The 22,885-nt window shown below is 48.5% G+C and overlaps 1 protein-coding gene across 4 annotated transcripts in view; it reads right to left on the bottom strand.

The window, feature by feature from the left end:
* Window positions 1-22,452, bottom strand: part of Mlf (myeloid leukemia factor) — a 55,885-nt gene extending 33,433 nt beyond the window's left edge. For 3 of the 4 annotated variants that reach the window (XM_045764271.2, XM_045764269.2, XM_045764270.2), the window contains exon 1: window positions 22,068-22,452. In XM_045764271.2, coding sequence (XP_045620227.2) covers window positions 22,068-22,406 — 339 coding nt within the window. In that variant the 5' untranslated portion in view covers window positions 22,407-22,452. The remainder of the gene's footprint in view (window positions 1-22,067) is intronic. The other variant, XM_045764268.2, reaches the window with a different exon arrangement.
* Window positions 22,453-22,885: the final 433 nt, after the last annotated feature.

The following is a 22,885-nucleotide window of genomic DNA, read 5'->3' as shown; positions in this document are numbered from 1 at the left end:
TTCCGTCAACTCTCTACCAGCAAATGCAACAAGAACCAATGGAACAAAGGATGAAGCACCCTAGAAGAAACCACTCCTCCAGAAGCAACCGCATCAGAAGGACTATCACCTTGTGTAGGTCCGAGGGAGACATTACAACAACTTCAGATATCGAGAGCACAGGTTAAACTACTAGAAATTACCTACTTGACCCCCGGGTACGGAAACGACGAGGCCAACGGTGCAGATCGCAGTTGTCAAACTGATCGGTGACAATGCTCTGTGGAACAAGAAGACCCTAGGGGGTGAAGCCACAGGGTTGGAACAAAATTAGTTTGTCTGCTATCCTATGGTCAAAAGAGATGCGTCACAGTGCTGGGAAGAAGGGACACCACGAGCGTAGCTCTCATCCTGTAACTACACTTAGGTAATTACAATCCACATCCCAAACTGGGTATGAATATGTTCAAATAAACAATTATAAAACGAGTCACATTTCGAGTCGAGGAAACCCACAAAGGCTGTAAAGTGTAAACAGATACCTTAACCAGCTAGGCAGAAGCCAACTGAGTGCTGCCGCCCCCCCTCCCATCCCTCCCACCCTCCCCAGTCTCAATACCCCACCATCGGCCAATCGCACGTACAGGAAGTCCTACAAAGATTCGCCAATTGCACACCCAATCACCACTACCATGAATAGCTAGCTCTAACGCCACCCAAAGTCCCCCCTTCCCACCACCAAGCTGTGGCGTCGTAGTCTCAAAATGTATTCTGACGCAAGAAACGGTATTCCTGAAATTCAATTTGCGCGGGAAACCGTTTTCTCGAAGCATAATTTGAGTTAGAAATTGTGGCGGTGAATTTTTTTTATACGAAAATGCGAAGGGTTTTTGCCAGTTTTATACAAAAATCAAGACAAAATTTGTAATTTTTAAATTTATTCAGTGAGGTTAGGAAGTAACTGACAACTTGCTATTCTAATTTAAATGAGAGAGGAGGTCGGGGGGGGGGGAGAAGGGGGGGGGGAGAAGAGGGGGGGGGACGAGGAGAAGAGGGGGGACGAGGAGAAGAGGGGGGACGAGGAGAAAAGAGGGGGGGGGACGAGGAGAAAGAAGAGGGGGGGACGAGGAGAAAGAAGAGAGGGGGGGACGAGGAGAAAGAAGAGAGGGGGGACGAGGAGAAAGAAGAGAGGGGGGACGAGGAGAAAGAAGAGAGGGGGGGACGAGGAGAAAGAAGAGGGGGGCGAGGGAGGGGCGAGGAGGAAGAAGAGGGAGGGGGCCAGGAGGAGGTGAAGAGGAAAACAATGAGAGAGAGGAGAGAGGAGAGTGGAGACAGGTGAGAGGAAAGAGCGAGAGAGCGAGCATATTTATACCTCAATAAACTTTTTTCAATTTCAATTTTCTGTCAGCAGACTGGGCGTTCCCTTCCCATGACTGTACCCACTAGTTTTTTTCCCCTAGAACACGATCCGCCAGTCGGTTAGCAGCCAATCACTGCTGGGTGAACAGGGACGAGCAATCAAGGATTGGTGCCCAAGTCAATCCTTCCTAGCCAGGCCACGAACCCAGACCAAATCGCTGGCGAAGCGCGGGATGTCTTACCACAAAGCCACCCGAGACTTTACCGTTTACAGACGATAGGAGGTTGAGAGGTGAGGGTCGGTTCATTTAACTTTCAACTGGGCCCCTCTGAGCAGGTACACGTCCTCCAGTACCCTAAATCATACCACATGCTGCCAACCCCACCAACTCGCCTCCCTCCTCCATCAACACAGACAGAAGGCGCGCTACATAGTCTCTGTGATTAGGTCAATCACGCGGGATCCAATTTCGAATAATGTCTGTGGCTTCAGAGGTAATAATGCGTTGTATGATGTTCCCGGCGAGGATAATGACCACGAGGCTGCACGGAGTTTAATCAATAATGTTATGTGGCAGTGTGATTCAACGCCAGAATCCCCAAGAGTTCATTATCCGCAGTTGGCGCTCGAAACATAATACAGGCAGAGTGTAATGTGTGGCTCCCACAGCTGGTCGGCGTGATGTCACCAGTAAGGGGTCACTATACAATCATCAAATAGCTGAACCTCAGTGATTCAGTGACGCTGCCCTCTCTTACAGGAACACCCCCCCTCCCCCACCTACATTGTATATATAATATATAATATATAATTTATAATATATAATATATATATAATTAATATTTTGAACTAATTACCAAGTGCCATTCTTGTACTACCACGCCACTATTAGTAAACCTTGGAGACAGCCACCGATACCTGATGAGGGATGATTCCAGCGTCTGAGGGCGAATACAAACCTCATCTTCCAACCATCCCGTATCTGACAAATGCTCACCCCTCGCTACCACCATCCTCCAACTCCTAGCTCATCACCATTCCTACAGTTTACACTACTACCTTTTCACTTCTTCCTCTCCATTATCAGTGAAACACCAACTGTGCTCAAGGCCGCCACAGTAACCCAAAGAACCATGAGAACATGTTTGTTCTCCCCACTTTCTTCCCGCTTTTAGCATATGTAGTCCAACACACACACACACACACACACACACACAGCTCGTACCACAACAAATACATAGCAAAGCAGCCATGAGGTGGTCAGTGCCAGATTATAATACCTCTCTGCCTTATGACAATGCCCAAGTGTTGCAAGTTTAAAGTACAACCAGAGAGGCACTCTGCAAGACATTTTGCCCAGAGAAGGCCACTCAGGATACTGTGTAGTGAGAAGACTCTCTCTCAAGGTATCGTCTGTAGACAAGTTGTAGATAAATTTTCACATCATCCAGAACGATGGCACTCAAAATATCATCCGAAAAATAAGCAAACAAAAGGTCAAAAGAGGGAGTAAACGAACTGGAGGAACATAATACCTGAAACGAGTTATTACTTAACTAAAACAAAATATTTCAAAACACTGCTGCATCGTTCCTACAGTCTTTTCACGGCACTATCAACCTCTGACCCTCTGGATTAACTTTTACACACACACACTTGTGCACCCGCAACACGCGGCACTGACGGAGAGAGAAGAGTGCCAAGCCGGCCCGGCGTCAAGGCAAATATGTTTACTATGAGCAGCACGGGTGCCACTTGGCATACCATCTTAGTGCCACTGTGATCCACATGAAAAATATATACAACAGGGAGGAGAGAGGGGTAGGCAAGGGCGTGTAGGCATGTTCCTACCTCTGTGTCTACTTGCCTAAGTGAGTGAGTGTGAGATTGAGTGTGTGAGAGTGAGTGTGTGTACTGGCCTAAATAGTGTGTGTACTGGCCTAAATAGTGTGTGTACGTACTTGCCTAGTTGTGTTTGCGTGGGGTAGAGCTTCGGCTCTTTGGTCCTGCCTCTAACGATATAATCAACAGGTGTATATGTACAGGTTCCTGAGCCTCTTCTATTGTTGGTACCGGGAGTTCTACTACACTAGCAAAGGTGTCTGGAGTCTGCCTCCCGCACTCCACTTTCTCAGTGCATTCCATTTGTTTATTAATCTGACACTAAAATCTGTTTAATATTTGTTTCCGACACATTTGTGTGAAACTAGTAGCAATTTGTCGCATCTATTATTTGACTAATATCTTCTTACACGTCTCAATCCTTCCCGCCTGCTGTCTACGTGTTTCTTGGTCCACTTGGACTGGTTCGTTCACCGGAGGCCTCGCTTCTTGCAGGTCAGCGCTCAATCCCCGGTGGTACCAAGTGATTATGCAACATTCCTTCCCTTCGTCCTCAATCACAATCGGAGAGCACTGTTTGAACATCAGGAGGTCCACGGCTATTCAACACCTTACCAGCAAGTATTAGAAATATTTCCGGAACAAAGGTGGATGTATTCAAGATGCGCTTAGACAAGTTCTTGCAAGACGTGCCGGACCAACCTGGCTGTAGTGGATGTGGGGGGGGGGAAGGCCTGTAGGCCGCTCCAAGCAACAGCCTATTGGACCAAATTATCACGTCAAGCCTGGCCTCAGGCCGGGCTCAGGCAGTAGAAAAACTCCCGAGACCGTCTCCAGGTGTGCTCCAGATATGCTCTATCCCAAATCACTGTCCTCATATCCCTTCCATGTGGTATATAGTAATACTGACAAAGCACATTCTTTACGGGCTCACCATAGCCCGTGCTACATGGACACTTCGTTCTGAGTAGCTAAATCTAAAACAGCAACAACAGCGCATTCTCCTCATAATTGTCTTACCTGTGTTGATTCTGGGAATCAAAGTCCCCCCATGGTAAATATTGACGGTCACTGTACTGTAGACATTAACCAGGTTACTACTACACTCTACGGTAGACCACTCTACCGTAGTGGCCTACAGCACATTGTTCCACCTCGTGTTTATCTACTAATCTCACTATATGTTCTCACGCTGTGATACGACGGATGATGTGGCTGCTGCTGCTGTTGTTGATACTGCTGCTGTAGCAGCTCTTGTGCTGTTCAACATCATTGTCGACATCTCTTTCCATACACCCTATTTAACCCTAACCCCTCTACTTCAAACTCCTATTTCTATTTTCCGTCTCCATTTTGGTTCATTGATACATGCGTCCCTCCTGCCTCTTTCACCTCGACTCCATCTCTCTCTCTCTCTCACACACTCCTTCCCCATGACAGAATAAGCAAACAGCCCCTCTGAAAACTAGAAGTGCAAAGGGTACTGACCCAAGAGTCTTCAACACCCGACCAATTTAAAGGTGTAACCAGGTGACTTATTTCAGCGTTGAAAAGTGAACTTCATAAACATCTCCAAAGGGTACCTGATAAACCGAGCTATGATGCATTCGTGAGAACTGCATGCAGCGGTGCCCAACAACCTTGACTAGTCAAGTCAACCAGAAGGCTAGGTCTGAAACCGGGCATTGTTCTCGAGAACTATCTCAAGGTAACCTCAAGGCAAGATGGAAGGAATGAGGAACGAACTGGAGGCGGAGATAATAGACGCCACCTCGACACAAAGCTTTACAAAGCAGATATGATAGGGCACACAACCGATAAAAGTAAATGTAGTAAGCACTCAATAGCTACAATTTGAGGCCCTAGAGCTAAACAATACATAGGCACAGATACGGGAAAGGGGAATTAATCTTTTGTAATATTTTGCCCTGAGGGTCGAGTTTATTGGGGAGCGTCACTCATTCTGTGACTGAACACACCGCCTGGTTGATACCTGGTTGCTGGGGTTCTGGGAGTTGTTCTATTCCCCAAGCCCGGCCCGAGGCCAGGCTTGAATTGTGAGAGTTTGGTCCACCAGGCTATTGCTTGGAGCGGCCCGCAGACCCACATACCCACCACAGCCCGGTTGGTCCGGCACTCCTTGAAGGAAACAATCTAGTTTCCTCTTGAAGATGTCCACGGTTGTTCCTGCAATATTTCTGATGCTCGCTGGTAGGACGTTGAACAACCGTGGACCTCTGATGTTTATACAGTGTTCTCTGATTGTGCCCATGGCACCTCTGTTCTTCACTGGTTCTATTCTGCATTTTATTCCATGTCGTTCACTCCAGTACGTTGTTATTTTACTGTGCAGATTTGGGACAGCAGCGTATACAACACCCCCAATAGGAAGAAACCTTGCTGGATTGGTTATCCTGTATCTTGTAGTGTCACAAGACACTGGTGAGAACATTTACGCTAAATGACAATTGAAAACAGGAGAAAGGCATCTGAGCGTGGGGTTGAAGGGGAGATACTAGTCGCCCCTGTCCCAGGCCCAAACGCACACATGCTCCATCACTTTCACTATTCAACTCGCATTACTTGATATATTGAATTTTCGTTATTTTGTCCAAAGCGAGGTTATAACAAGGACCGGTGCATCTCCAATCAGGCCTGTTGGACCAAGTTATCACAAGTCGAACCTGGTCTCAGGCCGGGCTCGGGGAGTAGAACAACACCCAAAACCCTCTCCAGGTATGCATCAGGTCTCAAACTGACATTCAACACCAAATTGTCTAGTTATTACCCAAAGGCTAATAATAATAATAATATTTTACACATGGAAAATAGTAGAGGGGCTGGTCCCAAACCTGCACACAGAAATAACATCACATGAGACCAGGAGGCATGGCAGGATGTGCAGAATACCCCCGTTGAAGAGCAGAGGTGCAACAGGTACTCTGAGAGAGAACTCTATCAACATCAGAGGCCCGAGATTGTTCAACACGCTTCCACTACACATAAGGGGCATAACTGGCCGACACCCCCCCCCCCCCCCAGTGTTCAAGAGAGAACTCGACAAACACCACCAAAGGATATCCGATCAACCAGGCTGTGATTCATACGTCAGGCTGCGAGCAGCCGCGTCCATCAGCCTGGTTGACCTGCCCAGCAACCTGGAAGCCTGGTCGAGGACCGGGCCGAGGAGACGTTGAGCCCCGAAATCACTACACGGTAAGGCGCTTATCAAGCTGGCTCACAGGACAACCGCTCCAGCGACACCGCCAACTGCCTTCACTCTCACAAGACCTTCACACCACCACCGTGTTGTTCCCTATCCCCCGTCCTCTTCCCCCAACCATCCTATCCCCGTCCTCTTCCCCCAACCATCCTATCCCCGTCCTCTTCCCCCCCCCCCAACCATCCTACCCCCTTCTTCTCCCCATCATCCTACACCAACTCGCCCACCCTTGCAGCCCATACTGTCCACACCCACTCTCACACTGCACCTCTGGTATAGGACGACATCACTGCACCAGACCTTCTATACAGGCCTACGCCGCTTCTGAAACCTGTTATGGGTGACGCGCGTCACCAAACATAAGAGGCAAGAGGAGCAACAAGACAGGTGCAGCAGGATGGTGATCAATTACTGACTGGGGAGGGGGGGGGGCTATATCGACGCTAACTATACAATTAACGGAGGAACAAATTACACTATTAATTACTTCTATGACAGGAAACTGAAATGCTCTCGTGAGGTCGTGGGTCATGGTATCAGGCTAATAGTGTGAGAGTCCCGTGGGGCTGACCAGGGCCAGCAGCACTGTGGAACGGTGCTGACCAGGGCCAGCAGCACTGTGGAACGGTGCTGACCAGGGCCAGCAGCACTGTGGAACGGTGCTGACCAGGGCCAGCAGCACTGTGGAACGGTGCTGACCAGGGCCAGCAGCACTGTGGAACGGTGCTGACCAGGGCCAGCAGCACTGTGGAACGGTGCTGACCAGGGCCAGCAGCACTGTGGAACGGTGCTGACCAGGGCCAGCAGCACTGTGGAACGGTGCTGACCAGGGCCAGCAGCACTGTGGAACGGTGCTGACCAGGGCCAGCAGCACTGTGGAACGGTGCTGACCAGGGCCAGCAGCACTGTGGAACGGTGCTGACCAGGGCCAGCAGCACTGTGGAACGGTGCTGACCAGGGCCAGCAGCACTGTGGAACGGTGCTGACCAGGGCCAGCAGCACTGTGGAACGGTGCTGACCAGGGCCAGCAGCACTGTGGAACGGTGCTGACCAGAACCAAAGTGGGTGATGCCCCCATGCCCTGCAACCTTTAAGCCTTTAAGCCTACACACAGTGGGCGAGCAGTGGGCCGTGCAGGCCAACCAGGTGTCCGGCTCTTACCACAACATGTGTTTACCAGTCACCCTGGTTCTGGAGCTCCTCTCTCGCCATAATGTTGCAGGTACTGGTTGTGCGCTTCCTTGCCTCACCCCACCAGCCTCACCCCGCCAGCCTCACCCCGCCAGCCTCACCCCGCCAGCCTCACCCCGCCAGCCTCACCCCGCCAGCCTCACCCCGCCAGCCTCACCCCGCCAGCCTCACCCCAACATCACAATCATCACGGCCCACGGGAAAACATCTACCAATACGATTCCTTAATAAATTTTAAATTATGGCAATGGAAATGTATATGGAGGAAGGGAGGAAGGGAAGGTAGGGGAGGAAGGTAGGGGAGGAAGGCAGGAAAAGAAGGTAGGGAAGGAAGGCAGGAAAAGAAGGCAGGAAAAGAAGGTAGGGGAGGAAGGCAGGAAAAGAAGGTAGGGAAGGAAGGCAGGAAAAGAAGGTAGGGAAGGAAGGCAGGAAAAGAAGGTAGGGAAGGAAGGCAGGAAAAGAAGGCAGGAAAAGAAGGCAGGAAAAGAAGGCAGGAAAAGAAGGTAGGGAAGGAAGGCAGGAAAAGAAGGCAGGAAAAGAAGGCAGGAAAAGAAGGCAGGAAAAGAAGGTAGGGAAGGAAGGCAGGAAAAGAAGGTAGGGAAGGGTGAGTGGGAAGCAAGACAGCGTGTAAGGTTGATACCTGGTTGATGGGGTTCTGGGAGTTCTTCTACTCCAAGCCTGGGCCGAGGCCAGGCTTGACTTGTGAGAGTTTGGTCCACCAGGCTGTTGCTTGGAGCGGCCCGCAGGCCCACATACCCACCACAGCCCGGTTGGTCCGGCACACCTTTGAGAAAATGATTAGTTCTCGAAGATGTCCACGGTTGTTCCGGCAACATTTCTTATAGTCGCTGGGAGGACGTTGAACAACCGCGGACCTCTGATGTTTATACAGTGTTCTCTGATTGTGCCTATGGCACCCCTGCTCGTCACCGGTTTTATTCTGCATTTTCTTCCATATCGTTCACTCCAGTACGTTGTTATTTTACTGTGTAGATTTGGGACCTGTCCCTCCAGTATTTTCCATGTGTATATTATTTGGTATCTCTCTCGTCTCCTTTCTAGTGAGTACATTTGAAGAGCTTTGAGACGATCCCAATAATTTAGGTGTTTTATCGCGTTTATGCGTGCCGTATATGTTCTCTGTATTGCCTCTATTTCAGCAATCTCTCCTGCTCTAAAGGGGAAAGTGAGTATTGAGCAGTACTCAAGACGGGACAACACAAGTGACTTGAAGAGTACAACCATTGTGATAGGATCCCTGGATTTGAAAGTTCTCGTAAATCATCCGATCATTTTTCTGGCTGACGCAATATTTGCTTGGTTATGCTCCCTAAACATGATGAGCATAATAATGATGTCGTCAGACATCATTATTCCCAAATCCTTGACATGCTGTTTTCCTACTATGAGCACATTTGATTGTGTTTTGTACCCTGTATTATGTTTAAGGTCCTCATTTTTACCGTACCTGAGTACCTGGACTCTGGTATTTTTACCATACTACCTGAGTACCTGGACTCGGGTATTTTTACTATACTACCTGAGGTGCAGACACTAGGCGGGCAGGTACACACCATGTGTAGGATACACAGGAGTGTGAGTGACCGAGTATTTACTATTTCTATCTGCAGAATCGAGATTTTTTTCTTTAGCTCTTGGCCCCCGCCTTTTAACCAATTTATTTGTCTTTATTATATCTACTACATATATATTTCTCTCCAACACACACACACACACACCCAGGGGGGGGGGTGTACTCACCTATTTGTGCTTGCGGGGGTTGAGCTCTGGCTCTTTGGTCCCGCCTCTCAACTGTCAATCAACATGTGTACAGGTTCCTGAGCCTATTGGGCTCTATCATATCTACACTTGAAACTGTGTATGGAGTTAGCCTCCACCACATCACTGCCTAATGCATTCCATTTGTCAACCACTCCGACACTAGAAAAGTTCTTTCTAATATCTCTCTGGCTCATTTGGGCACTCAGTTTCCACCTGTGTCCCCTACTGCGTGTGCCCCTTGTGTTAAATAGCCTGTCTTTATCTACCCTATCGATTCCCTTGATAGGGTAGTGCGTGTGCGCGTGTGTAAATTAGGTTTAAGGACTTGCCCGAAACGCTATGCGTGCTAGTGGCTGTACAAGAATGTAAGAACTCTTGTATAAATAAATATATCTGATATGAGAATAAGAAAAAGCAGTGGTGCAAGGACTGTACCCTGAGGTACAGAGCTTTTAACTGCACCTGGACTCTTATTTTATATGGTTGACTGTTACTCTGTTCTATTCGACAAAAAACCGAGTATCCAGCGTCCTACTTTACCAGTTATTCCCATTGACCTCATTTTGTGTGCTATCACTCCATGGTCACATTTATCGAATGCCTTCAAGTACCACATCTGCATTCTGTTTTTCTTCTAATGTCTAATTTCCTCTAATGTGATTTTGTCGTAATGGTCAAGTAGCTGTGAGAGGCATAATCTTCCTGCTCTAAATCCATGAAATCCTTTTGATTTCGCATATGTGAAGAAATATTTTGGGTTCTTTATTTCTTGAATTAATTCCTGTTCTAGTTGCCTTTCTTCAATCTGATATGAATGCCTCAGTCTCTGTTCGATTTCTTCAATCTCCCTGTTTAAATTATTCCTTCTTTGTATGGAAAGTCGTGTCTGCTTAAGCATTTCCGATATTTTTTGTTTGTTTCTTTTGTAGTGTCGTCTGCGTTCTCTTCCTGCGGTTAACCTCTTTCTAGCTTTCCTCAAAGGAACATGTCTCAGACAGACTGTGTGTCAGATGCCAGTTTTTCTATTCCTTGTGTAGGATTTGTATTACTTGTGTTTTTTCCCATTGTTTCAGTTTCCCATTGAATGTTTGTAAGTTCCCTGTTTATTTCCTCCCAGTCTATCCTTTTATTGTCCCTTCCCCCTATTTCTTAACTTTCATATTTCATGGGTTATCACTCCATTTATTGATTCCGTCTGGAAAAATCTATGTATAGGTCTTATACATTGTACAGTGCTAAACAAAAAATAGTAGTTAACTTGGAATAAACCCCACGACAATGTACCGAGAACTATTCCCAAGCATTGCATTGGATACTGCCCAAGAAGAGTTATTGTGCACTGCTTGATACCTGCTTTAACCTACTTGATGGGGTTTTGGGAGTTGCTCTACTCCCCAAGCCCGGCCCGAGGCCAGGCTTGACTTGTCAAGAGTCTGGTCCATCAGGCTGTTGCTTGGAGTGGCCCGCAGGCCCACACACCCACCATAGCCCGGCTGGTCCGGCACTTCTTGAAGAAAACTATCTAGTTTTCTCTTGAAGATGTTCACGGTTGTTCCGGCAATATTTCTTATGTTCACTGGGAGGATGTTGAACAACCGCGGACCTCTAAATGTTTATACAGTGTTCTCAGAGTGTGTCTATGGCACCTCTGGTTCACTGGTTCTATTCTGCATTTTCTTCTATATCGTTCACTCCAGTATGTTATTATTTTACTGTGTAGATTTGGAAACCTGGCCCTCCAGTATTTTCCACGTGTATATTATTTGATATCTCTCTCGTCTCCTTTCTAGTGAGTACATTTGGAGAGCTTTGAGACGATCCCAATGCCCACCGCGAAGTACCCAACACTGCCCAGCACGCAGCACTCGCTAACACCCCAACACTTGTACACAGATCACGCGCACTATGGGCAGGAGCAACACCAAACATCGTCCTACTAACACCACCGCCGGAGAGTGAGTGTAGGAGTAAGCAGGGGGAAGGGGGCAGCTAGAGGAGGGGGCGCGTAAGAGGGGGGCAGGAGTTAGGGAGGGGGGGGGGGAGGGAGAGTAAGGGAGGGCAGGGTGAGGGGGTTAGGTAGGTAGCCCCCGACACCCAAATCCGACTGCATCCTTTATTGTGGCAAGTTGTTTTCTATCTTGCTGAGGCAGAGGAAGGGGATAGAGGGGGGAGGGGGGGGGTTGATGTGGAGAGGGTAGAGGGAGTTGATGCGGGAGACAGGAGGGAGAGGGGGAGACAGGTGGACGTTCGGGGATCTACGGCCCCGTGGCCCGCTCTCCGATCAAGCCTCCTCGTTGCTGGACTGGTCAACCAGGCTGTGGGACGCGGCTACTCGCAGCCTGACGTATGAGCCACAGCCTGGTTGATCAGGTATCCTTTGGAGGTGTTTATTGAGTTCTCTCTTGAACACTGTGAGGGGTCAGCCAGTTATGCCCCTTATGTGTAGTGGAAGCGTGTTGAACAGTCTCGGGCCTCTGATGTTGATAGTTCTCTCTTGAACACTGTGAGGGGTCGGCCAGTTATGCCCCTTATGTGTAGTGGAAGCGTGTTGAACAGTCTCGGGCCTCTGAAGTTGATAGAGTTCTCTCACACAGTACCTGTTGCACCTCTGCTGTTCAACGGGGGTATTCTGCACATCCTGCCATGCCTTCTGGTCTCATGTGATGTTATATCTGTGTGCAGGTTTGGGACCAGCCCCTCTAATATTTTCCAGAGAAAGCGAATGTTTTGAACCAGAGAATGATCAAGGTTATGAACAAAAATTACGAACATGAGGGAACGAGCATTGATAAACAATGAGGTAAACAACAATAACAAGAGAAGAAAGAGCAAGAAGGAGAGCGCAGAAGGACGGGAGTGAACAGTAAACAAAGAGAGGCCAGCCAGCGAGCTCACTCACCAAGACCAACCAGAGAACACAACACAAAAACCCTGCACCTGTCAACCCGTCAACTCATGGCCATCACTCGCTCCCCCCCCCCCCTATCATTCGCCCCCCCCCCTATCACTCGCTTCCCCTTCCCCCCATCACTTAAGTGAGCTCTAACACTTAATGCCCCGCCTAACTACCCCTTCTTGTACCTGTTGAGTAATAATTTCCCTATTCTGCCAGTCGAATGCCTTGTCGAATCTCTTCTTAATCTTTCAGTCGAATTCCTTAAAATCTCGCCACGCCTCAAATTGTTGATAGAGGCGGCTTTCACAACTACTTGTAGTGATATATGCTCCCTGGTGCTCAACTGGGAGCGCCAGCTCCTGGGTCATGGACACATACAGCACACCGCTCCTGTGCCAGGTAAGTCCACTACGGGCTCACCATAGCCCGTGCTACTTGGAACTTGTTCCGAGTAGCTTAATCTATAGTAACAACAACAGCTCCTGGGTCCCGCTTTTTTTGAACCATCATCTGATGTGATGATTCCCTCGTGTCCCTGGCACCCTGTCAAATCAACACCTCAATACTGGAATGACATTGCAGACGAAGCTGCAATGCGAAGCTGCAGACGAAGACGTTTACATGTCACAGATTAAGCAAGACATTAGAAATAAAGCAATGCAGAAGATGAACAGTGACCCCAACACTGCAGCTGCAACATTAGGATGTGCAGGTTGGTACAAGAATGCAACCAACTACGAACCACTTAGTTTGATGAAAGGGAGCAGGAGAACATCAGAAGTATACTTACATCGCATCAGGCTTGGATACCCCATGTGCATGGGAAATTAGTCTTACAGGTTTCAGAAGATGAGAGGAAATGTTAGCACTGTGGAGAAATGCCCGACAGACCACTGGAACATTATCCAACACACTGTACAGTTACAACCACAACAGACCACTGGAACATTATCTAACACAGTGCACAGTTACAACCACAACAGACCACTGGAACATTATCTAACACAGTGCACAGTTACAACCACAACAGACCACTGGAACATTATCTAACACAGTGCACAGTTACAACCACAACAGACCACTGGAACATTATCTAACACAGTGCACAGTTACAACCACAACAGACCACTGGAACATTATCTAACACAGTGCACAGTTACAACCACAACAGACCACTGGAACATTATCTAACACAGTGCACAGTTACAACCACAACAGACCACTGGAACATTATCTAACACAGTGCACAGTTACAGCCACAACAGACCACTGGAACATTATCTAACACAGTGCACTGTTACAACCACAACAGACCACTAGAACATTATCTAACACAGTGCACAGTTACAACCACAACAGACCACTGGAACATTATCTAACACAGTGCACAGTTACAACCACAACAGACCACTGGAACATTATCTAACACAGTGCACAGTTACAGCCACAACAGACCACTGGAACATTATCTAACACAGTGCACTGTTACAACCACAACAGACCACTAGAACATTATCTAACACAGTGCACTGTTACAACCACAACAGACCACTGGAACATTATCTAACACAGTGCACAGTTACAGCCACAACAGACCACTGGAACATTATCTAACACAGTGCACTGTTACAACCACAACAGACCACTAGAACATTATCTAACACAGTGCACAGTTACAAGTAGGATTTCAACTAAAATTCAACAGAGCAGAAGTAGTTGTTAAAAACATTAGGCATAATCTTACTGAAGCGACCATACGAGTCATAAATACTCATACTCTGCTTAAGTAAAACAGAAACAAGCAACACTTAGTGGGCCAGCCAGAGGCTTAGGGCCCGCGCAGTGGGCCAGCCAGAGGCTTAGGGCCCGCGCAGGAATATCCCTGAAAGAAAAAACTCAATCCATATTTGGAGCCCCTCCTGGAGCATATCTGGAGAGGTATGCTCCTTTCCCCCTTATAAGAGCATTCCACTTCCTTCCTACCTTCACATTGATCAAATCAGCGTTTTCACTAACCAGGCCTAGCTTGATAAACACCTGCAAAGGATACCTGATCAACCAAGTTGTGAATCATACGTTAGGCTGCGAGCAGCCGCGTCCAACAGCCTGATTGACCAGTCCAGCAACCAGGAGGCCTAGTCGAGGACCGGACCGCGGGGACGTTGAGCCCCGAAATCATGGCAAGGTAACCGCAAGGTAAGGTAAGGCCACACGGTTGACGGCTTTTTCAGCCACACTGTTGGTGCTGGCCAGCCAGACTGTTGGTGCTGGCCAGCCAGACTGTTGGTGCTGGCCAGCCAGACTGTTGGTGCTGGGCAGCGCAGAGTCCAACATTAACATCACTACACAATATACTATTTGTATGATTTGTTCATTAACATCACTGCCCGACTGATCAGGAAAACACTGAATGTTGAGAAGCCGTTTGTCCCCCATAATGTTTATACTTATTATTAAGTTTACTTATTGCGCTCCTACTTCTCAATGGGGCCATTCTGGACATTTCCACCGTGCCTCCTACAATCTTAGGAAACTATATCAATGCACAAACTTGTAAAAAAGCAAGCCTAGGATTCCCCAGATGTAGCATATGGTACATCTGCTTCGTCTGCTTTCCTTGGAGCAACCCAACCACTTGGGCTGGACGGTAGAGCGACGGTCTCGCTTCATGCAGGTCGGCGTTCAATCCCCGACGAAGTGGTTGAGCACCCAACCCGTTCTCGCAAATTTAAAAGGTCAATATTGACTTATTAAATATGTGCATAGGTGACATACTTAACAATAGTTTCCCTTGAAAAGCTTCATAGAAAACACCGACCTTACCTAACCTACTTAGTATGTTAAGATAAGCATCTTATTGCTTCGTAATTACAATTATTACCTAACCTATACCTATAAGAGGTTAAGTAACAATTGTAATTACGAAGCTATAAGATGCTTATTTTAACATACTAAGTAGGTTAGGTAAGGTCGGTGTTTTCTATGAAGCTTTTCAAGGGAAACTATTATGTTTAGTATGTCACCTATGCACGCAACTAATAAGTCAATATTGACTTATTAAATTTGCGAGAACGGGTTGGAGCACCATTCTTTCCCCCGTCCCATCCCAAATTCTTATCCTGAACCCTTCCCAGTGCTATATAAATGGCTTGGCGCTTTCTCCTGATAGTTCCTTCCTTTCCATGGAGCAGGCATACACTCTGAGAGACTTTAACCTCTCCCTACAGTTATTGTGCAGCAGTGAATGTGGAGTGAGCACGCGCCCTGCACATTCTGCGAGTCAGCTGTTTGATGATGATTTAGATTCAGCCACTGGGAACAAAATGTTGCAAGTAGCACAGGCTATGGTGAGCCCGTCGTACTCACTTGGCACAGGAGGTGGGCGGAGTGGACGGTTCCACGAGCCATATATATGAATGAAGCGGTCGGTGACTACCAATACTGGTGTTCTTGGTTTTCCTCTGTGTTTTGTCGTGGTACGCATTATGCCAAACAATCTCAGACTACCTTTGTCAATGTATCTTTCACATGTTGCATGTTGTAACCGTTTCTCCTACGTCGTTATCTTGAGGTTATCTTGAGATGATTTCGGGGCTTTTAGTGTCCCGCGGCCCGGTCCTCGACCAGGCCTCCACCCCCAGGAAGCACCCCGTGACAGCTGACTAACACCCAGGTACCTATTTTACTGCTAGGTAACAGGGGCATAGGGTGAAAGAAACTCTGCCCATTGTTTCTCGCCGGCGCCTGGGATCGAACCCAGGACCACAGGATCACAAGTCCAGCGTGCTATCCGCTCGGCCGACCGGCTCCATATTTCGTACTCCATATTTCATACAACATTCACCTGTCTACTTACGAAACCTGTACATCTCTCCCCCAATAACGGCTGTTTAGTTTGCATGCATTAAACAGTTATGAGCTCCGGCGGCTGTTTATAACAATAACCTTTGACTGAGAAGAACCTCGCAGCATTTCCAAACTTGTAGACTGTTTAATAAATACAGACTACAATATTAGCCGCTATTATCCTGGAGAGATATACAGGTTTCATAAGTGGATACGTAAATGCTTCGTAAATCCCGGCCCGTTAAAGTTAGAAAGAAAACGCGCGTTTATTAAAATATAAAATATTTAAATAACGAATGTAATCTACAGTAACAGGTGTATGTGCACACTAGACAATAGTTCACCTCAACATGGTTACCATTTTCTCTCGTTTTCTGTAGAAGAAAACGCGAGTCAGCAATCGGAGCTAACACTAGTAAACACATTAAGGCTTCTAATTCCATAGATGTCTAGTATCATATGCATATTTCACAGCTTTCCCATTGATAATAATAATAATAATAATAATGATGATGATGATGATGATGATGATGATGATGATGATGATGATGATATCCACCGGGGCTCTGAGGTCTAGTGTCTGTCATGTCTATATGCACTATAGACAGGTGTGTGTATATTATATATATATATATATATATATATATATATATATATATATATTATTTTCCCATTGATATACATCACGTTAGTGTGATTTTCTGCGAATAATAACAATAAACAAATAATGGTATAATTAATATATATATATATATAGAGGTAATATACTTCCTAAACTTAAACTATACTATATTACTCTTATGTTCTGTGGTGTTCCAGTTGCTTTTCTAAATTGCTCCTTAGTATTTCCATTGTTATTAATGTAAATGAACTACTGTACCGTTGCCACGACTACTGACTCCATAATGTAATAGTCTATGCCAGTCATCACTATCACCTTTTTTATTGTATTTATCTTATTTTTCTTAAACTTTCTCAATTTGGTTAGCTCACTTCTCTTAGTATGAAGCTCTTACCCTCTCATACCTTTAAATAAACAAAAAATCCAAATGATTTTAAGCTTTGGCCCGAAACGCTTTGCGTAATAGTGGCTTCATTAGTATGTGTAACTCCTGTCCCCACAATCGCTCTTATGTTCTTTGTACACACATTCGTTTGAATACAAATTTGAATGTTGAAAAATTGAATTTGGAAGCGGTAACGCCCATGCCCCTTTAAGCAGAAGCTAAGTATGCGATAGGGAAACTTAAACATAAGGTTTAGCTTATGTTTACAGTTTCCCTTCTTGAGGTTATCTTGAGATGATTTCGGGGCTTTAGTGTCCCCGCGGCCCGGTCCTCGACCAGGCCTCCACCCCCAGGAAGCAGCCCGTGACAGCTGACTAACACCCAGGTACCTATTTTACTGCTAGGTAACAGGGGCATAGGGTGAAAGAAACTCTGCCCATTGTTTCTCGCCGGCGCCTGGGATCGAACCCAGGACCACAGGATCACAAGTCCAGCGTGCTGTCCGCTCGGCCGACCGGCTCCCCACGCGTGGAGGGAAACTTTCCCTGAGGAAAGTTTCCCCAGGGAAAGTTTCCAGCAAGTGGCACTCGTGCCTGGCACTCCTCCCTGTCGTGTTTACAAGCATCACTCCTCGTGTTTGTGTTACAGATGCTCTTCCTTGCAACCCTGGCTAGACACTTGTAAACAACATGGCTGGAGGGAGTTTTCTCCCCCCTTCCTCCCCTCAACTTTTATTCCACTTATCCACTTCCTTCCTTCCTTACCTTCCTCTTGTTACCTACCCACAACCTACCTACTTGTACACCTACCTTAAAATGAAGGCCAGATTTGACAAAGAATCTGAACGTCATAATACAGTAGTTTAATTATAACAGCAACAGGAACAAATAGGCTACAGTAGGAGGGGACATAAAAGCTAGACCTCCCACTGCCCCGTCGTCACCAATAGGTAAGTACTGATAGGATGAGTACTACCGGCTAAGCACAGTTTCCTTATGTACACAGCAATCAGAAAATGTGTTTTCAATCTTTCAATTTTCAATCAGAAAATTCACCTAGTATTCACCTAGTTGCGCTTGCGGGGGTTGAGCTCTGGCTCTTGCGGGGGTTGAGCTCTGGCTCTTGCGGGGGTTGAGCTCTGGCTCTTGCGGGGGTTGAGCTCTGGCTCTTGCGGGGGTTGAGCTCTGGCTCTTGCGGGGGTTGAGCTCTGGCTCTTGCGGGGGTTGAGCTCTGGCTCTTGCGGGGGTTGAGCTCTGGCTCTTTCGGCGCTTGTGCGTGTACGCAGACGCGCACACATAGATACATGTACGCACAAAAGTACACAACCTAGGCGTGGTTGGAGAGCGCGCGAGCGCGCGCGGGCTATTTTCAGACCTTCCAGGAACTATTAGAGCCTAACAAGGCGGATACGTGATGGACAGCCCTGCTGGAGTGTCGACGCCAGGAGATGGAGACCAGATGTGAGGAAGGTGCAGTCACGTCAAGGACCAGGGCTCGGGGAGGGGAGAGGCAAGGCAGGAAGGGAGAGGGGACGAGGCAAGGCAGGAAGGGAGAGGGGACGAGGCAAGGCAGGAAGGGAGAAGGGGACGAGGCAAGACAGGAAGGGAGAAGGGGACGAGGCAAGACAGGAAGGGAGAAGGGGACGAGGCAAGACAGGAAGGGAGAAGGGGAAGAGAGGCAAGACAGGAAGGGAGAAGGGGACGAGGCAAGACAGGAAGGGAGAAGGGGAAGAGAGGCAAGACAGGAAGGGAGAGGAGGAGGCAAGACAGGAAGGGAGAAGGGGAAGAGAGGCAAGACAGGAAGGGAGAGGAGGAGGCAAGACAGGAAGGGAGAGGGGGAGAGAGACAAGACAGGAAGGGAGAGGGAGAGAGGCAAGACAGGAAGGGAGAGGGAGAGAGGCAAGACAGGAAGGGAGAGGGAGAGAGGCAAGACAGGAAGGGAGAGGGAGAGAGGCAAGACAGGAAGGGAGAGGGAGAGAGGCAAGACAGGAAGGGAGAGGGAGAGAGGCAAGACAGGAAGGGAGAGGGAGAGAGGCAAGACAGGAAGGGAGAGGGAGAGAGGCAAGACAGGAAGGGAGAGGGAGAGAGGCAAGACAGGAAGGGAGAGGGAGAGAGGCAAGACAGGAAGGGAGAGGGAGAGAGGCAAGACAGGAAGGGAGAGGGAGAGAGGCAAGACAGGAAGGGAGAGGGGAGAGGCAAGACAGGAAGGGAGAGGGAGAGAGGCAAGACAGGAAGGGAGAGGGGAGAGGCAAGACAGGAAGGGAGAGGGGAGAGGCAAGACAGGAAGGGAGAGGGGAGAGGCAAGACAGGAAGGGAGAGGGGAGAGGCAAGACAGGAAGGGAGAGGGGAGAGGCAAGACAGGAAGGGAGAGGGGAGAGGCAAGACAGGAAGGGAGAGGGGAGAGGCAAGACAGGAAGGGAGAGGGGAGAGGCAAGACAGGAAGGGAGAGGGGAGAGGCAAGACAGGAAGGGAGAGGGGAGAGGCAAGACAGGAAGGGAGAGGGGAGAGGCAAGACAGGAAGGGAGAGGGGAGAGGCAAGACAGGAAGGGAGAGGGGAGAGGCAAGACAGGAAGGGAGAGGGGAGAGGCAAGACAGGAAGGGAGAGGGGAGAGGCAAGACAGGAAGGGAGAGGGGAGAGGCAAGACAGGAAGGGAGAGGGAGAGCAAGACAAGTCACTGGGAACTTCAGTGACTTGCTTTTGTTCATTTATCTACTATACAAATGCTGAACAAAACCCACTTGCATATTAGATATAGCCCAAGATATAAGCCTCTTTAGTGAAGCTTATTACAGCGATGATTGTGACGTGTCGGCATGATGTATAGTGATGGCAGTGTGCAGGCTATCTTGAGGTTATCTTGAGATGATTTCGGGGCTTTTTAGTGTCCCCGCGGCCCGGTCCTCGACCAGGCCTCCACCCCCAGGAAGCAGCCCGTGACAGCTGACTAACACCCAGGTACCTATTTTACTGCTAGGTAACAGGGGCTTAGGGTGAAAGAAACTCTGCCCAGTGTTTCTCGCCGGTGCCTGGGATCGAACCAAGGACCACAGGATCACAAGTACAGCGTGCTGTCCGCTCGGCCGACCGGCTCCCTTTACTAGAAGATATTAGAAGTATCTACTAATACTAGAAGACTGGTACTTAACGCCGATTTATTTGGGATCCTCATTCGAGTTAAGAAATCATTAAATTTGTATTAACACATTTAGGTAGGTACAACTGCATTTGTGCAGCAATCCTAGACTAGATCAGTCCAATCCTAGACTGATCAGTCCAGCAACCAGGAGGCCTGGTCGACGACCGGGCCGCGGGGACACTGAGCCCCGGAAGCACCTCAAGGTAAGGTAGATGAAGGGAGGTGCAGCTAGTTCTGTTTGTGTAGAGTCCAGCTGGCTGTTTAACCTGACTGATAGTTTGTGTGCAAGTATTCTTTCTATAAAACCTACAAGCTGCTGCAGTCCGGTCTGTTGACGATTGGACTCTGCCATCTGTGTACCTGGTTGATACCTGGTTGATGGGGTTCTGGGAGTTCTTCAACTCCCCAAGCCCGGCCCGAGGCCAGGCTTGACTTGTGAGAGTTTGGTCCACTAGGCTGTTGCTTGGAGCGGCCCGCAGGCCCACATACCCACCACAGCCCGGTTGGTCCGGCACGGTGCTCGCGAGATCTTAAGTTTTGGATAGAAGAGGCAGTTGTTTCAAGTGTGACAGCTTTTTGATAAGAGCAGGAATCTCATTTACATTTCTTGGTGACGGGTGGGTATGCTACTTGAACGGTGAGGTGCAGATGAAGAGGAACATTATTGACAGGTACACACAGTTACAGTCCCACTCCTGTGCCAGGTAAGTCCACTATGGGCTGACCATAGCCCGTGCTACTTGTGCTACTTGGAACAAAAAGTTCCATCTTAATCTTAAACAACGACAGGTACAGCCAGTCGGCCAGCCAACCAAGCTAGCGAGGTACTCCCCATTGTACATTCCTTCGGTTCATTTGCGTTTCCAGCTGTTATCTTGAGGTTATCTTGAGATGATTTCGGGGCTTTTTAGTGTCCCCGCGGCCCGGTCCTCGACCAGGCCTCCACCCCCAGGAAGCAGCCCGTGACAGCTGACTAACTCCCAGGTACCTATTTACTGCTAGGTAACAGGGGCTGATTCAGGGTGAAAGAAACTTTGCCCATATGTTTCTGCCTCGTGCGGGAATCGAACCCGCGCCACAGAATTACGAGTCCTGCGCGCTATCCACCAGGCTACGAGGCCCCCTCGCTATCCACCAGGCTACGAGGCCCCCTCGTAGTGAGGGTCTCGGTTCTTGCAGGTTGGTGTTCGATCCACGATAGTCCAAGCGGTTGGGGACCATTCCTTCCCTCCGTTCTATCCCAGCTCTTTGTCCTCGTATCCCTTCCAAGGAGTATAGTCATACCGGCTTGCCACCACTTATCCAACTATCTTATAATTTGAAGAAATTGTCCTTATCCACCTTCACTACTCCCCTATTCCCCTCAGTATCTTGCGATTACCCCCCCATCCCCCTGTTTCTTCTATCCTTAAAGGGTTGATTGTGTAGCAAGGTAATGTAATTATCAGGCGAAGGCACTAAGTCACGACGATTATATAGTAATTGGAATGGGTTATGAAGACTAGGAGCTGAGGAAAGGGCGGAGGAAAGAAATGGTGGCCAACCACTTTGACAGTCGGGAATTGAACGCCGACCTGCAAGAACCGAAACCATCGCTCTACGATCCATGCTAATTAGTTGGGAGTGTGCGTGTAGCAAGGTAATCATCAGGAGAAAGCGCTAATGCAGAATGACTAGTTAGTACTTTAGTGTAACAAAATCACCAAGCTGATAAATCATTGTTTTAAACAAAATTACATACATAGCAAAGTAAAAGAAAACGTAAACAAAAGGTAAACACAAAAGCTATGAAGCCAAACACTCACGATTGAGGATACCATATCAGCCACGAAGGGAATGCCCAGAGCAGAGAATGGGTGCTGGGTTCTGGGCCGTTGGGACCTGCCGGAGGCCGCCGCCGCCGCAGCCACCAGGGCGTTGGCGTTGAGGACGTTGGCACTCAGGGCATTGGTGGCGGCGGGCCCGGCAGTGAGGGCGGCGGGACCGGCTGTGAGGGCGGCGGGACCGGCTGTGAGGGCGGGAAACCCGGCAAGGAGGCCCACACACCCGCCGCCCCCGCCAGCACTACCGCCAGACCCGAAGAAGGGATCGTCCTCGAAGGGGTCGCGGATGACCGACGCCATCATCTGGTCCATCTGTCTCATGATGCTCCGATGACCCCTGTTGACATAAAACACAAAGAGTTAAAGCAATGCTCAACTTCACGCCTTAATATCCTAATGAGGTGCGCGCGTGTGTATAGGGCCCGAGTGGTCTCCAGGGAGTTATTATGCCCCCCTCCCCCCTCAAGCTCCGCCCGTTGTTTGGACCTGTCCGTACACCATAGATGGGGAGTATAGAAGAACTCCCAGAACCCCATCAAGCAGACCCGGATATGTGGCGGATATGAGCTTCGTAGACCTCATATCCGCCTCAACTCGGCGAATATGAGGAGTTGGGTGAGGGAGGTGTATTCACCTAGTTGTGCTTACGGGGGTTGAGCTCTGACAGTTGAGAGGCGGGCCGAAAGAGCCCAATCAACCTTTTTTTTTTTGCGTGGGAGCCAAGGGAGTTGTGCGTGGGAGCCAAGGGAGTTGTGCGTGGGAGCCAAGGGAGTTGTGCGTGGGAGCCAAGGGAGTTGTGC

This window comes from Procambarus clarkii, chromosome 75, assembly GCF_040958095.1.
Source record: "Procambarus clarkii isolate CNS0578487 chromosome 75, FALCON_Pclarkii_2.0, whole genome shotgun sequence".
In the NCBI taxonomy this organism is placed as follows: domain Eukaryota; kingdom Metazoa; phylum Arthropoda; class Malacostraca; order Decapoda; family Cambaridae; genus Procambarus; species Procambarus clarkii.
Note: the sequence above shows the minus strand (reverse complement) of the source record. Positions and strands in the feature narration are given on the sequence as shown.